This window comes from Falco punctatus (genome assembly GCF_963210335.1).
Source record: "Falco punctatus genome assembly, chromosome: Z".
NCBI classification, from domain to species: domain Eukaryota; kingdom Metazoa; phylum Chordata; class Aves; order Falconiformes; family Falconidae; genus Falco; species Falco punctatus.
The window spans coordinates 22,568,897-22,584,707 of record NC_137586.1 but is presented as its reverse complement, the minus strand read 5'-3'; the positions used below and the strand labels follow the sequence as shown (position 1 = coordinate 22,584,707).

Sequence of the window (15,811 nt, the reverse complement as noted above, 5' to 3'; positions counted from 1 at the left end):
TACCTATTCAATGATGGCAGAAGTGAAAGCAATGCCAAAGCGGAAAGTTTTCTTCTTTCTGGTTGACTGATGTTATCCATCCGATCAACCCACATTTCAATCACGCTCCCAAGAATTTGGTCCAACTGCAATGGGAAACAGAACATTCCTTTTCATTTATAAGTACTTCAGAAAGACACCGTACAGTTACATACACCTGACCGAAGCTGCGAACAACAGCTGTTCTTCAAATTTTCTGCGACAGTGCTTCTAGGCCCTGAACCCCATCTCACCAATAATTGTAACCTAGAAGTTAGAAGTGCATTTAATTCATGGACAGAGACTTATTCAGAGTAGTGTATTACTCAGTTTTCCTATAACAGTCTAATACATACAAAGCATGTGAACTTTGTTTCACCTTCACTGGTAACAAATAGAGAGGCTTGTCTTTACCTGTTTGAGAAATGTATTATACCTAAGGATAAGGAAACTACTAATATTTCACTTAAAAGACATAGTAGAAAGAACACTTGGAGCAAAAGAACCTCAATAATGTCATCAGTAGAACCAGAGCATGCTGAACCCCATACTCCTAGAAACTCACTGGAGAATGATTAGACCATTAACGAGGATGCAAGGCCCCTCAAGGTGGCACAAGGAAAGTAACTCTCACCCTGCAATACCATGCAAACTAAAGGGGTTTACACGGCTTATTGTGGGATGCACCGGGAAGAGAATTTAGAGATTGTATAGAACTTCTAAGGAGATGTTTTAAGGTAATCATGAGAACATGTACAACTTGTTACACGATGTTTAGAGGAAGGACCAAAGGAGGGCAAAAGACCGATTTCCAAGGTAGACTGGGCAGGAACAAGCATGGAAAACAGAGGGAAAAGTTCTTTCAGGTCAAAGAAACACAAGACTTTCACATGCAATCCAGCTGAAATAAGACAAAAATCCTTACCTCCTGACCCAATTCACATGCCATTTGGCTCAGAAGTAATGAAAAAACCCTTGCGTTTTGTAGTAGAACTCTGCCCATGATCCCCAAATAAGTAGACATCACCACTGGGTATCTCTGAAACAAAAGTAAACCAAAACAAAGGAGGCTTAGCTTAATTAAGAGAAAAATGCTTCGTATGCATCCTTTATGTATTTTATTAAATTTAAAATCAGAAATTGTAATTTAAAAGCTTCTAAGAATACAAGACTGATTGAACAATCATTACCAGTCTTTAGATTCTTACAATAGGAAAACTATAACAATCTCAAAGTCGGCTTCCTCCAAAAAGCAATGATAATTTGCTTAGTGATTTTGCTTTAAATTTAAAAACCTGCATCTTAAAGAATAAACAGTATATTGTACCATTTAAAAATTACTTTCACAGTTGATTATGGTTCAAAATCACTTTTTACAATTGTAGTAACATTAAAAAGTGCTTAGTATTTCTTAAGTTGTTACTTATTTCAGTGACAGAAACTGTAATACATTTGCCAGTAACCAGTTTGTTATCTCAAAATTAACTGGATACAGTAATAAGCTCATAAATTTATTATGTTGTTATTACTTTTAATTTCAGAGAAGCTACATATTTCCTCATATTAAATTCAGCATCTAAGAATATAAAAGTATTTCATAGAATTGCCTCCTTGAAAAATGAAATGCCAGCATCTACCTGAAAACTGTACCCAGATCAATACCTTTTTGAATAGGAAGCAATTTATTAGTCTTAAATCAGAAGACATTTCAATAATCCACTCTTCAGTTTTGGGTCTTCTTAAACTGTAAACTACTCTGCTTTGTGTTCTGTACAGCAAAAAGTACATAGTTAAGTAATACTGCCTGGCTTATTCTTGGAAATGTCTTATTTAACTCAGTAACAATGGGAGCCAAATACTGATATCTGAAAGTCTTCAACTGAAAAAAACCAATTTGATCAAAAAAGTCAAAAGCATACAGAATTCTTCCCACTCATTCAAGATTTTTTTTTCTCCTGCTAGCACTGCAAGGTTTAACACAGTTAAAGCATATTGGATTTTACTCCTTTTTACTGAACATGGAATTTTGAAGGGAAAAGAGAGAGGAAAGGGAGAACTTAAGACATTTAAGCAAGCTAAATCTTAAAGCCTCTTCTGTCTCACACAAAGCATTCTCACAACCTTTGAATCCTGACATACTAGATATTTAAATAAGAAAAAGGTCAAGTCAATCTTCTTGTCCAGTTTGTTCTTCTATAGTGCAGGTGCATTTAAAAAGGAGTGTGTGTGTCTTTAAAAAACTACAACAAAACCCCTCCCAACGCCTACAAAGGATCTAATTAAACACAGTCACATGAATAATGAAAGGACAGCAAATAAAATGTGTTATTTTATTAAAATAGATACTAGATTACAAAATAAATGATATGTCATTTTAAATCTTGCACTACTATGTGACTTTTAAAATAGATGTCAAAGCTCTATCAGATGCTTTTAAAATAAGAGAAAATGCAACATCAATATGAAAAAGCTGTGCCAGAAAATGGAAAGTACTTTTCTGCTCAAAAGGAAAAGTAGAGAGTAGTTCAAAAGTAACTCTTACCTCCCCGTCTATAATCCCCCTGAATATTGATGGCAGAAGTGGTTGAAACACTTGAGGACCCAAAACAGGGTTCACTTTTAAGACGTTTTCCACAACCTTAAGAACAAAATTGAATTAGGCAATTGAAGTACTTCTAAAAATCTTAACTGAAGCTTTAAAACTACATATACTGGTCTATATAGAAGGCCCTGGTAGGATGTTTACCAATAAATACCAGGTTTGCTTTTTTAATATTATTTCAGATTGCTGAAATTATATTCTAGTGAAGTACTCTGCAAACCTGATCTGCATAACAGACCCGACGAAAACCAACATGCCAAGTGAAACCCAGCCAAGCATGTCCTCAAAGAGCCCACTCCTCTCACTAGCAAAGCTATGAAGTGGGTTGGAAGGAAGGACCCTGATAAGGCTCCAGGAAAAGCAGTTTGATAAGGTGCATTGGCAGGCAGGGGCGAGTACCAGCAGTTTAAGGCTTATTTCCATTCCTTTGTCCTGACACTTTTTTGAAGAACCATTGATTGGGACCTACCATTTTTTTGCTGGCTATCAAGTAACCACAAGTGCTCTCAAATGTGTTAATTCTAAGTATGCTGCTCTGGTTCCCAGTTTTAATATTCTTTACCCTTGGCTTCTCCGTTCTTTTTTTTCCCCTCTGTAAGCTGTTACCTGAACTAAATTCCCCCCCCTCCCCTTGTTCTTCAGGCTTTCTTTACCCCAGCTGTTTAGGGTCTCCCTTTGTACCAAGATGAAGAGGGGAAAAAGCTGTGAGAACAATGGGCTGATACCTGTTCACTCCTATGGGTATGTAAAGACAGAGACCATGCATCTATACACTGATGTGTATAAAGTCTATAAAGGTGCTTCCCTTAAACACTCTTCTCCTTAAACCACCTACTTTCAGCTCAGAGACACTTCAACAAGGAACTACTCTTCCATGCTCTTGCCCAGTCTCCCCCAAATCTTTTTTTTTTCTTTCTGAACCTTGCTCCTGCTAGCTTCATTTAAAGTCCTCCACTTCTTGAGAGAGATGTTAACCAGTTGACCCCCTTCAATGCCTCTCAGTTTTGTAGACTTGTAGTGTTGTATGGAGATGAACGTTAAGTTTTTGTAGACATATAGTGTTGTATGGAGGTGAACATAAATTTTTCCCCATTCATCTTTTCCAGGCAGTGGAAGTTTTGGCTAATTCATTTGTTCCTTGTATAGAGCCTTTTCTAACCTTTTATTGTCTGCCTCAATTAGAAAATCAAGTCACATCAAGCCTGAGCAATCTCGTGATAAACAGTCTTATCAGTCTAAATCAGTATTTTTCAATCTTATCCATTTATTTACTGTTCTGATGTATTTTCAATCCAGCCAAAGCTGTTTGTAGGAAAATATTTCAGAGAACATCCCCAGATGTTTCTGTTCCCAGTATTTATCTTAGGGGCTTTTTGTTTAACCAGTCAGCACAGTGATGCCTGACAAAACATCTTCCTTCATGTGAAAAAACATGGCTCAGATATCCCTCTGGAAGCAAGCAGGCATGTTAAGAAGGTGTAAGTACCATACTGGACAATAGCCTTGTAGCTAATGCAAGGCCACACTGGGAGCCAAATGCATAAACAATACTGTATTAGCAGCAGCATACCACTCTAGAGATCTGATTAAAAGCTGCGGCATCAAACGTTTGCTGAACTATAAACTCTAAATAACAGTAATGATAGAAAGGAATTGACATTTCAAATTCCAGCACTAAAGTCCTTGAACTCCTCACAGAAGGAACTACAAGTTGGGAGGACTATCAGCTTCTCCTGTCTTCTGTCCTGCATTCTGCAAGCAGTTGTGCAACCTACCAAAGAGGTAGGTAGGATCTAGGTTTTTTCCTCCAGTGCATATATAATGAACTGAATTCAAGTTGAAGTTTTTATAAGCAACAGAGTTCCCCGTTAGTACAGCCACTGGAAACTTAAGTAGTAATACACTACAACTGCTGCTCAATTATCTTGCATTGCAAACTCCAGCTTTACTTCCTGAAATTCTTCAAAAGGCACATTTAAAGTATTGTGCTTAATATTGCAAGAGCTTATGATTTTTGTAACATCTCTTTCATAATACTATTTAAGTTTGTGCAAAAATAATTAGGGTTTTAGTACTTTGAAGAACCTCTAGCAACTCTATTTAAGCAGTTGCTGCCATTACATTAGCAACTTATACCAAAAGCAAAGACTGTTTGAACCCTATGTCATGGTACAAACACGAAAGCTACACAAAGCAACGTGAGAGTACATACATTCAACATTCAGTGAAGACCAGAAAAGCTTGGCTCTAGACCTATTATGTGCTAGGGTCATACAGAAATGTAGAAAAAATAAAAATGCTTCTTGATCATGTGATGCTTATTTAATCACAAAATCGCACAAACAGTTTTTATAATAATACACATGTGCAGGCTTCTCACTTAACCTGTATCTTGCCAGTTTTTCACATATGCGGTTACTGTATGATTATTTTTCTTAGTAGTATTGAATACTGAAAAGGAAAACTAATATTGAAGAAATTAGTAGATATTATTGTTGTTTGTGTTAGCAAAAGGATCAATACTGGTTGATAGAGTACAGATAAAACTCAGATTCGGATGGCTAGATACAGAAATTAGATTATTACCTTTGCACATTTTGATTAGAAACACTCAAAATGAACCTAGATTTTTAACATACCAGTACTATTTTTACTTCAGGGTTGAATCATTTCTTGAAGTTGCATTTTTGTCCTAATAACGACATTTTTTCTGAATTGTGAACCAAGCTGAAAACTGAATTGGGACAACTCTCAAACTCATTAATCAGATTGATTTTGCCCTTTTATTTTGCTATGAGAAGCGTAAGTATCTTTTGTGTTATATTGCAGTACTCTTCTCCATTCTAAAATTCAACTAGAAATACACAAATTTGGTTAGCTTCCATAAGCCAAAGATTAAATCATGTTACTCTGACTCAAAATACAATCCTTGTTTTCAACTCAATGCTCTCGAGATTTTCTATATATAACATCTTCACAATGCAGTGACTGGTCATCTGGCTGTTTAAGTGTGCTTTTGCTGAGAACAAACTATTTTCATGAAGATCCAAGCCCTCACCAACTACAACTTTTCTCTAGTAATCTAGAAAAACATCAAGTGGGAAAGTTACCAGGGAATCTTAATCTAAATCTATCTGTACAAAGAGGCCACAAACTAGCTTAGAACCCATTTACCCAAGGACAACACTCTGGAATCACATGAAGTAATGAAAGCATTGGAGAGAGGGTACAGGAATAGTGTACTAGGTCATTATCTTTTAGGGTACTCTATTTAAGGCTATACTGACCATCTTTTGGGAAAAGTAGTATTTTTAATACATACATATGTGTATATATACAGTCTCTACACACATGTTAAATATGTAGCTCTCGATATTAGTTTTATTACACTCTACCTTTAAAACTTGAACTTGGCCATCAGTAGTTACGTCCTTCAAAAGTTCACAAAATGATCGGCATAAGTCAGCAGCATACATCTGAAATTAAATGAAAAAGGAGATATTATATGCAAACACATTTTATATCTACACACATATGTCCAAAGACCCAGCTTCTATTCAAAGATCATATTTGCAAAAATGCTTGCCTTTCCTGAACTCGTGAAAAGCTAACCTAAGCATTTTGCTGTTTTTTTGTGACTTTGCAGGTTTTTTAAACTGTCTATCTCAATGAATTTTATAATGAAGATGTGAGAACAAGGCATAATATCTCTAGTTTTGCTAGAATTTATGATCATAATTTTAATCTGGTAGGATAATTAGATTTTACTATTACTACCCTGCATAGGACCTTTTCAGGTATCAAAGTACTAAAACAATCCACAAAACATTAATTTTGAATAATAATCTTTCTCAAATCTGATTCGATTAAGCATCCACCATGTGCCATAAAGAGCTAACATCAGGACAAAATGATAAATGAATAAAAGTGTAAGTGTTTGAATGTACAATATTTTCCAACCGACACGAGAGCAAATAGTTTGCCAGTAGGGAACCAAGGTGCTAATATGAATCTTTATATAATGGTAACATACCTGTAAAAATTCAGATGATGATAAGAAAACATAAGCGTTGATTATCTTAAAGCAATTTTTGACATTTTCTGAACTCAGCTCTGGAAAAAGAGAAATCACAATTCAGAACCTCATCACCAAACTGAAGTAAAACCAAAAAAAAATTGCTTCTAAAAGTTGTTTTTCCTCACAAAGCATTTAGGTGCCAGATGCCTAGAAATAGAAAAAAAAAATTATCATCTATTCAGTACCATTCTGGTTCTGTCTCCCTGCCAGAGAGTAACAAGAGGCACAAGAGCTCTCATGTCCTCAAATGGAAGCACAAGAAATCCAATGACCTCAAAAGCTAATGCTAATTAAAAAAAAAGTCAAGTTTTAAATGTGATGCTGGGCTAAGAAGGTATTAAAGATGGAACAAATGAAACAGATACATAAGGGACCTGCAATTACTGATAAATGATCCCTCTAACATTTGAGTCAATAAATCCTGAGTAGAAAGAGTGAAATCAGGATTGCATTTCTGCCCTTCTGACCCAGGTGCCACATCAACTGGCATTCAGCTTTTGGATTGAAGCACACGGAGCTTTACGCCATACCTTGAGTATTTCAGTAAGGAAAGCATATCCATTTAACAGACAGATACACACAGAAGATGGTATACAACAACAGTTTGAAGAGACAAAAACAGATACGTCCTCAGGCAATACCTATCAAACTATTTAAATAAATAGAAAATCACCCCAGAATATCTATAAACACAATCTATAGCAAAACAAAAGATGTCGAAGTTTCACATGGAGGCTGATACTAGTGCAGAAGGCCAACAGCCCTCGTTGTCTGAAAACAAAACAGAAAACTAAAACAACTCAAAGGGCTTGCTAAATTTTCTTAAAACCAGTTTGGGAGACAGACTGTTCTTGGTAAAGTAAGTGGACTTCTACATCACTACCTTCAATTAATATTCCATTAAAATCATCAGGGGAAGCCAACAGGAAAATACTTTTACATAACTTTATTTAAAAGTTCCTTATCAGATTAAACTACCAGCAGCTGGCTAAGATGTGGTATGTCTCCCATGGCTTACATAATTGCAGCCTATGTGTGGCTTACATAGCAAAACTTCCACAGAAAATACCACATGACAGAAAGTACGGCTGGTTTTCCATTATAACATCTGAAAAGTTCTGGGGAGTTTTAGCAGTTTCTCCTCTTTTCCCTTCCATTAGAAAGAACATTAATGCTCCCATTATTCGACATGGCTATTGGACAGCTTTGAATACAAGACTAATTTCATATCTCAGTGCTTGGACAGGTCATGTCTTGTTATCACTTGATTTGAATATTTGCGTATCTTTACTTGAAAGGAGGTAATTTTTCAACTATCCATCCAATAGCTTCATCAAAAGATTCCAATACATCTACAAATTAGCTTCAGCAGCACATTAACTAGTGTTAAACATTCTTTGAAGTAACTGCATTCTCCTTACAGGTCTGTAGGTTTTTTTCTTCTTACTGGATGCAACCATATTTTAAGGTTCAAACACGGATGCAGTAGGCAAATTGTAAAGAAATGGTCATACAAACATGAAGTGCTACCAAGCCTTCCGTAACTTTCCGTTCTGTGGTAACTGATACAAAGATAATAAAGTATGAGCAGCAAAATTTCAAGAAGTTAGTTATTTCAGGCCAGAAAGAAAAAACAGGTAAGATACATGTCATGGAAATGAGAGAATTTCAGTTACTCATCTTTGCATAAAGCTCAATGTTTAGTAAAGGCATTTTTGTAGAAAGAGATCACCTTCAACTGATTACATTTAAAACCCAATTATGCATCAATTCTCTTGCCAGGTTTTCCTGAATCAAACATATCTTTTTCTGAACTAACTCATGTGCTCCTCTGGGTTTTGTTGGGTATCAGAGGAATTATTCCAGTTCCAGTAACCTGCTTTTTGCCACACCTTTAAAAGTACAGCACAGGCACATTAAATCTGATGCTTCTTGAAACAGGTTATGTCTCACTTTGACCACATTCCCAAACTGAAATTTTATAAGATTTAGCTGTCATTTTAAGCGGTCTCAGCGCAGAAATGTATCCATCCTCAGAGAATTAGTGTATTCCTCCATTCCACATTATTCAATCTGCTGCACTGAAAGATGGATTAAGGAGCCTCTGCAAGGCCTCTATAGGGCTATTATATTTCAACAGAATTTAAACATTAGCAGTAGTGCTGACACAAAAATCAAATGTGACAATTATGCTGTGAATTATTATTCTACATCAGTAATAGCACCACAGCCTTTGAGGGAAGGTCAATTATGCAAGTGAAATCAAGCCTTCATATCAAATGCAACATTCTATTCCTGTATCTTTAAGGATAGCATTGATTACTTTAAAAGGCAAATCTAACTGATTTTGTACAACTCCTCTGACATGAAGTTCAAACAGCAGTAGTATCCTGAAATGGATATGTAAAGCTCTTTTCAGAAAGGCATATATATCTGGAAAGGAACAACTACATGTTACTTTCTGACTAGTTAATATTAAAAAAAGTAAAAAAAAAAAAAAACCACCAAATCCTCATTGCTATGTTTATATTTTGTCAACAACTACTGCTTTTATTTTCAGTGCCGCTTGACTGATATGGTTACAGACATATTTAGGTAGTTTGGAAACATCTTACGTAGTTATTAACTGTATAATGGAAAAGCTAATAATGGAAATTTAAATTCTCCAGACTAGAAATCATCATTGTGGTTGTAAGCAGAACAGGCAAGTATTCCATATAATCAGTATCACTAAAACTCCACACATTTCATGATAAATTTCTGGAACTTCTTTAAAAAAAACTCTGAAATGATAAACTGAAATTTGTCTTATTTTCTGGGTACAAAGCAGCCTCAATTTATTAATAAAAGAGGGTAAGTAGATAATAAATATTCAAGAGGATGGAAAAGTCAAACAATAAAAAGCTGTTCTTCATATTTTAACAGTTACAATTTTGCAAGCCCCCTCAGTTCTTTAGCCACAGCAGCGTTAATTAATGCACGAACAACACAAGGAGTAGCAAAAAAAGAACAAAAACCACAAAGAAATTTTATTAGTAAAAGACTTACCAAGAAGGGCAGACATGTTCTGAAATATTCTCAGGAGCTCAGGTGTAAGACATGGACTATTCTCCAATGTCACTAACCTACCAATGGATTAAGCAAAACATTTAAGATTATCTATGAATAACAGTGAGCAATCATTTTGACAGATGTAAAACATAGTAACTTCCAGTAACCATCTATATGATCTTTAAATAATGTGTAACAGTTACTTGAAGCATATTTCAAGGGCAGCAGTAGCCCTCACAACACACACATCAGTATAGGCATGGGTCTTGCTATGGTAGGAAAAGAAAGAAAAACGTGCCACTGTCTTTTTATGAAGACAATGTAACCTCCAAAACGCAGCTGTGACAATGTTTAAGTACCCAACCTGGGAACTCAGAGAAGGTGGGTAGAGAGGGATATTCACGGTATAAGGACCGCGTGTGTCGTGCTTTATACCTCAAAGGAGCAGCTGTGGTGGCAACCAGCTCACACTTTTTTCTTTTCTTTTTTTGAGGTCTACAATGATGCATTGATTACAACACATAAAAACAGAACTATATGCTCTGCACTGTTTGTAACATTCCTGAGGTTTGAAAACAGTAGCTACAAATCAAATTCATACTTAAAGCCAGAGTATCACATTCCAATTTGTTCCTAGATCTTAGGTGTGAGATTACTATATTCAAATAATATTTCTGATTACGTAAAGTATCTTAGTAGGAGAACAGCCTTTGTTTCAAGAAGCCATTAGAGTCCCAACCATGTCTGCCAACTCCATCCAGATTCCTCTGATGCTCTAGGACATCTTAAAATGTCATTCTTCTGCATAAGCATCAGAATAACAACCTCAAGACCAGTATCATTAACAAGACATAAAGGCTCTGAACCGATACATTAGAAGGGCCCGTCTTAAATTTTGTGAAGATATTGCACTTTGGCTTGCTGCTCCATCACTAACAGCATTATACATTTTAGTTTTGCAGCAAATAAAACAGAACATTTGTAGATTAAGTATCTGTAATTCAAATACCCATCTACAATTTAGATCAAACAAATTGCTCAGTATTTCAAGACAAACTCAATGTATTCCTGTTCTGTAGGAAAGGAATGTGTTGAACTTGGTCCGGCAACAATTTCCTCCTCCTACAGTGGTGTCAGCTGCACCAGAAACATACAAATTGGGCTCACGGCAAATTGATCACAGTGCCACTTCTTGTTCAGTCACCAAATAGCCTGAGATCTGGAAGATAATTTTTGTATTTTACCCTTGTAAACTCATAATCTCTTCCAGTAACCAGCCCTGATAATCACTGGATCATTGTGCTCCCAAAGTCAAACACATTCAAATTTTAGTTTAGCACACAGATTATAGTGAGTCTAGACTTTTTGACTTGCTGTTTATTTTCACAACAGAACTGTATGTTCACTATCAACTGCCTGAAAAATAATTTCTATTTTTAAATTTTAAAAAGTTATTTTTAAAATGTGTTTCTTCTATTAACATCATAACTTCATCTCTTCTGAGAAAAGGTATATAGATGATATCAGGGTAAAATAACAATATATAAATTCTTAATGCAGTCACAGGGTTTTTTTAAACCTCTTTCTCCGCCCACCTTCTGGGTATACCAAAACAACATTTCAAAAATTAGAAACTAATAAAAAACATTCTTACCACAACTCCAAACCATCTTCCAGAAGATAGACATGGGGAGGCTGAGAAACATCTGTACTTAGCTGAATAACAGGAAGCAGGAAAGGATAGAGATTTTTGCTGTCTGCTCCCAGTCCCTATAAAATAAAAAATGTTAATAAAATACTTTAAAAACCTCAATTGAAGAATTTCAAGAATAGCATTGAAAAAGGTCTGTGATGCTGTTCTATTTGCATACTGTAAACGTGCATTCAAGAAATCAAATGTTGAACTTGCATCCACTTCATAGAACAACAGAATAGTCCCGATACTCCTGAACTTTCTCTTAATATATCTTGAGAAAATTATGTAAGTTTTTTAAAAACAAGCAGCTTATCAATGGACTGCAAGAAGAAAAAAAAAAAACCAACAATACAAACAAACAAACCTAAAAACATTCACCGGTCATTCACTGTCTAGGAGAAGTCACAGCTCTAACAAATATGAAATACTAAATGCTGAATAAAATGTTACAAAGATCAAGAAAAAATTACTCCTTGGACCTTACCACATACTACATCTTTGACATATTCTGAGAATCAGGAGAAGGATTTGTTTTCATTGCTACACAGAGATTCAGAGCTGACTCCAGGGATTTCTTTTTTTGAAATGATTCATGAGCCATACACAAAGACGTCTCCTCAAGAACACAGAGGTGAGAATTTTTTCAGCAATCATTTAACAAGAAAACCCAATTTTTAAAAGTAAGCTAAATGTAACTATTGTCAAAACTAATCATAAATTAATCCTAAAAGGAATAGAATTCTTAAATTGGGAACTATCTGCATATTTTTTAATATTACTACTTAAGAGAGCTGAGACTAGTTGAATGCTTCATTTGCATAATATACTATATTTGGAATCTGCTAAGTTTAAAATTATTTGATGTTTCTAAGTGAAGGTGGAATTATTTAAACAAAGTTGCCTTAAAAGAAAAAGAATCTTCTACAAACTTCTCTCATGTCTTTGTGTCCACCTATATTTCTGACCTCCACTGGGACCAGTAATAAGAAGCTCCATGATTTGTGTGGGAAAATTGCTTGGAGAGGGGAAATTACAAACCTAACAGAAGGTGTAGTATTCTAACAACCTTTTTAGGGAAAAATACAGTTGCCACTTTCGGACAGTTGGCATGCACAGAATCTACTCCACCATGGTTCCCTAGGCAACACAACCTGCTGTCCTAGAGGAGCAGTGGAGGTGGAGCGGAGTGGAGAGCCCCTGGCCAGGTTCTGCTGTGCTCCCTGCAGGACTGGGAACTTGGTGGTGCTGTACAGCCGATAGGCTGCACAGCAACTGTCAAATGTGAAATGTAAGAGATGTCCATCGGTGAGCCAACAACTGTGTTAAAACTATTCTTAGATGAACCTTTCTCATTGTAATCTTGTTACAATACGAACACACATCTCCACCCCAAAGTTACTCACCTCCAAGGCATGACCACCCTTCACTGAGCATGCACTATTTCTTACCAACTATGTCTTTAAATGAAAGCGAGAGGAGTTTATACCAATCAATAATATAAAAATGTATGAGTAGAGTCACTCAAGCTCACCTGAGAGTAAAGTATAAAAAGTGGATAAATGAGGGGAGAAGTTAGGGAAGACTCAATCGTAACTCCTGGGATTAGTCAATGGGCTGCACCTGCCTTCTCCCCCATAGGGACGCCTATTGGGTAAGATCTTTGACTTATGGATGCTAAATAACTAACTCGTTCTAGCTGGCATTACTAATTAATGTTTTGGTTGTGTATAGTTTGGTTGTATATCACTTCAAACTTGTTTTTGCACAGTCCCTATCACCAGCAATCATGAAACTTATCTTGTCACAATTTTATAATGAAGAGTGTTATTCTGTAAACCGTTAGTGTGAGTCCTTTGTGGGCACCAGCAGTTGCCAGCAGTGGGTAACACACTCATGTAAAGTGGGAAGACCTGACGAGGGGCCCCCCTGATGCTGTTGGCGTGTTTCCCTGAACAAGGCAGTTGAGTTGCCCCCCAATCCAGCGGGGCTGTTCAGTGAGGGGGCTTTCCTGGGGCACTGATAGACAGATCAAACACCTGGGGTTGAGAGGATTTCCCCTCCGCCTCTTCACATGACAATTTGTTTATTGTGAAATATGTTTTATCTTTGTTCAAATTAACTACACTTTTAAAGGAACCCTAATTGTCCCTTTAGTTGCAACGACTAGTCATTCCCCTTCCACTTTCTCTACACTGTTAACCTCTACAATACTATCTCCTTTTAAATCATGCATTTCCAGAAGTTCAACATTGCCTGCATATTCACAGTCTGTTCCCCTATGGACACTGCCCTACAGCCTAGGAGCACTTCTTTTGATCTTTGCTATTCCTGCTCTTTTTGAGATGTAGTAGGGTTGGAGAAAGTGGGATGGCATATAGTCCATACTAAAGCAATGCTGAACAGCACAGATTCTGCAGGTAATCTAACCATTTACTGGCTTATTTGACAAATCTTTTCTCAGGAGCATACTACATTTATTTACATTTTTACTACCTACAGAACAGATATTCCAAGTGCTAGCATTAATTGATTATACCAAGATCTTTTCCTTCACTAATAAGAAATTCAGTTAATTTTAACTATCGTCTCTCAATAAAGCAAGCAGCTAGTAATTTTTACAGGCTTTCAAAATTCTCTGCCAAGGTATTGCAGTAAGCCTACAGAGGAATTAGGGAATTTTTTGTAGATGTATAGAAAAACAGGGAAGTTACCATCAAGAATCAAAACCACCCAAGAAGCTCATTTTGAGTGACATCATGCAGCACATCCAGGAGAAGCAGGGGATCAGGCCCAGCCAGCATGGGTTTATGAAAGGCAGGTCCTGCTTGATGAACCTGATCTCCTTCTAGGGCAAGGTGACCCACTTAGTGCATGGGGCAAAGGCTGTGGATGTTGTCTACTTGGACTTCAGTAAAACCTTTGACACCATCTCCCACAGCATTCACCTGAAGAAATTGGCTGCTCATGGCTTGAATGCACATACTCTTCACTGAGTAAAAAACCAGCTGCATGGCTCTGTCCAAAGAGTGGTGGTGGTGAATGGAGTCAAATCCAGTTGGTGGCTGGTCACAAGTGGTGTTCCCCAGGGCTCAGTACTGGGGCCAGGTCCATTTAATATCTTTATCAATGATCTGGATGAGGGGATCGGATGCACCCTCAGTAAGTTTGCAGATGACACCAAGTTGGGGGGAGCGTTGATCTGCGAGAGGGCAGGAGGCTCTGCAGAGGGGTCTGGACATGCCGGACCGGTGGGCCGAGGCCAGCTGGATGAGGTTCAAGAAGGCTCCGTGCCGGGTCCTGCAGCTGGGTCACACCAGCCCCACACAGCGCTACAGGCTGGGGCAGAGCGGCTGGAAAGGGCCTGGTGGGAAAGGGCCTGGGGGTGCTGGTCGGCAGCCGGCTGGGCATGAGCCAGCAGGGTGCCCAGGTGGCCAAGGAGGCCAGCAGCACCCTGGCTGGTGTCAGAAGCAGTGTGGCCAGCAGGGCTGGGGCAGAGATTGTCCCCCTGTACTGGGCACTGGTGAGGCCGCACCTCAAATACTGGGTTCAGTGTTGGGCCCCTCACTTCAAGAGGGACACTGAGGTGCTGGAGTGTGTCCAGAGAAGGGCAACAAAGCTGATGAAGGGTCTGGAGCACAAGTCTTATGAAAAGCAGCTGAGGGAGCTGGGGTGGTTTAACCTGGAGAAAAGGAGGCTCAGAGTAGACCTTACTGCTCTCTACAGCTGCCTGTGGTTGTCGATCTCTTCTCCCAAACAGCATGTGATAGGACAAGAGGAAATGGCCTCCAGCTGCACCAGGGGAGGTTTAGATTGAACCTCAAGAAAAATTTCTTCACTGTAAAGGTTGCCAAACATTGGAATAGGCTGCCCAGGGAAGTGGTTGAGTCACCATCCCTGGAGGTACTTAACAAATGCGTAGATGTGGCTTAGCGAATGGTTTAGTGGCAGACTTGGCAGTGCTAGGTTAACAGCTGGACTCAATTATCTTAGTCTTTTCCAACCTAAAGGATTCTATGATTCTAAAAAGGCAATAGTTATTTACCTGACTACAGATTACCAGCAACTTCCACTTACATGCAATGTGGGTCAACATAGCTATTAATGCTATATGGCAAAATCTGGGACCTAAACTCATCTAGACTTCTTTAGTTTTGAGAACTATAAGACACTAAGTGAATTAAACAACTTACCTAAACAACTAAGGGGAAATGAAATCTAAGGGTGATAAACGCAAGCAATATATTCTGGAAAGGAAAAGTTCCCGACAACATACAGATGTATATTTTTTAAAAAATTACAGAAAAACAACAAGATATCTATTTAAAAAAGAATTACAGAAAAACAATGGTCTGAGATCACTATGTTC

General features: G+C 37.5%; 1 protein-coding gene across 6 annotated transcripts in view; it reads right to left on the bottom strand.

Moving 5' to 3' along the window:
* Window positions 1-15,811, bottom strand: part of IPO11 (importin 11) — a 98,431-nt gene that overhangs the window by 31,111 nt on the left and 51,509 nt on the right. For all 6 annotated transcript variants that reach the window (XM_080372820.1, XM_080372822.1, XM_080372819.1 and 3 more), the window contains exons 24-30: window positions 11,404-11,519; window positions 9,747-9,823; window positions 6,654-6,733; window positions 6,016-6,096; window positions 2,561-2,656; window positions 944-1,057; window positions 4-125 (exon numbers count right to left, since the gene is read on the bottom strand). In XM_080372820.1, the coding sequence (XP_080228946.1) occupies window positions 4-125; window positions 944-1,057; window positions 2,561-2,656; window positions 6,016-6,096; window positions 6,654-6,733; window positions 9,747-9,823; window positions 11,404-11,519 (686 nt within the window). The remainder of the gene's footprint in view (window positions 1-3; window positions 126-943; window positions 1,058-2,560; window positions 2,657-6,015; window positions 6,097-6,653; window positions 6,734-9,746; window positions 9,824-11,403; window positions 11,520-15,811) is intronic.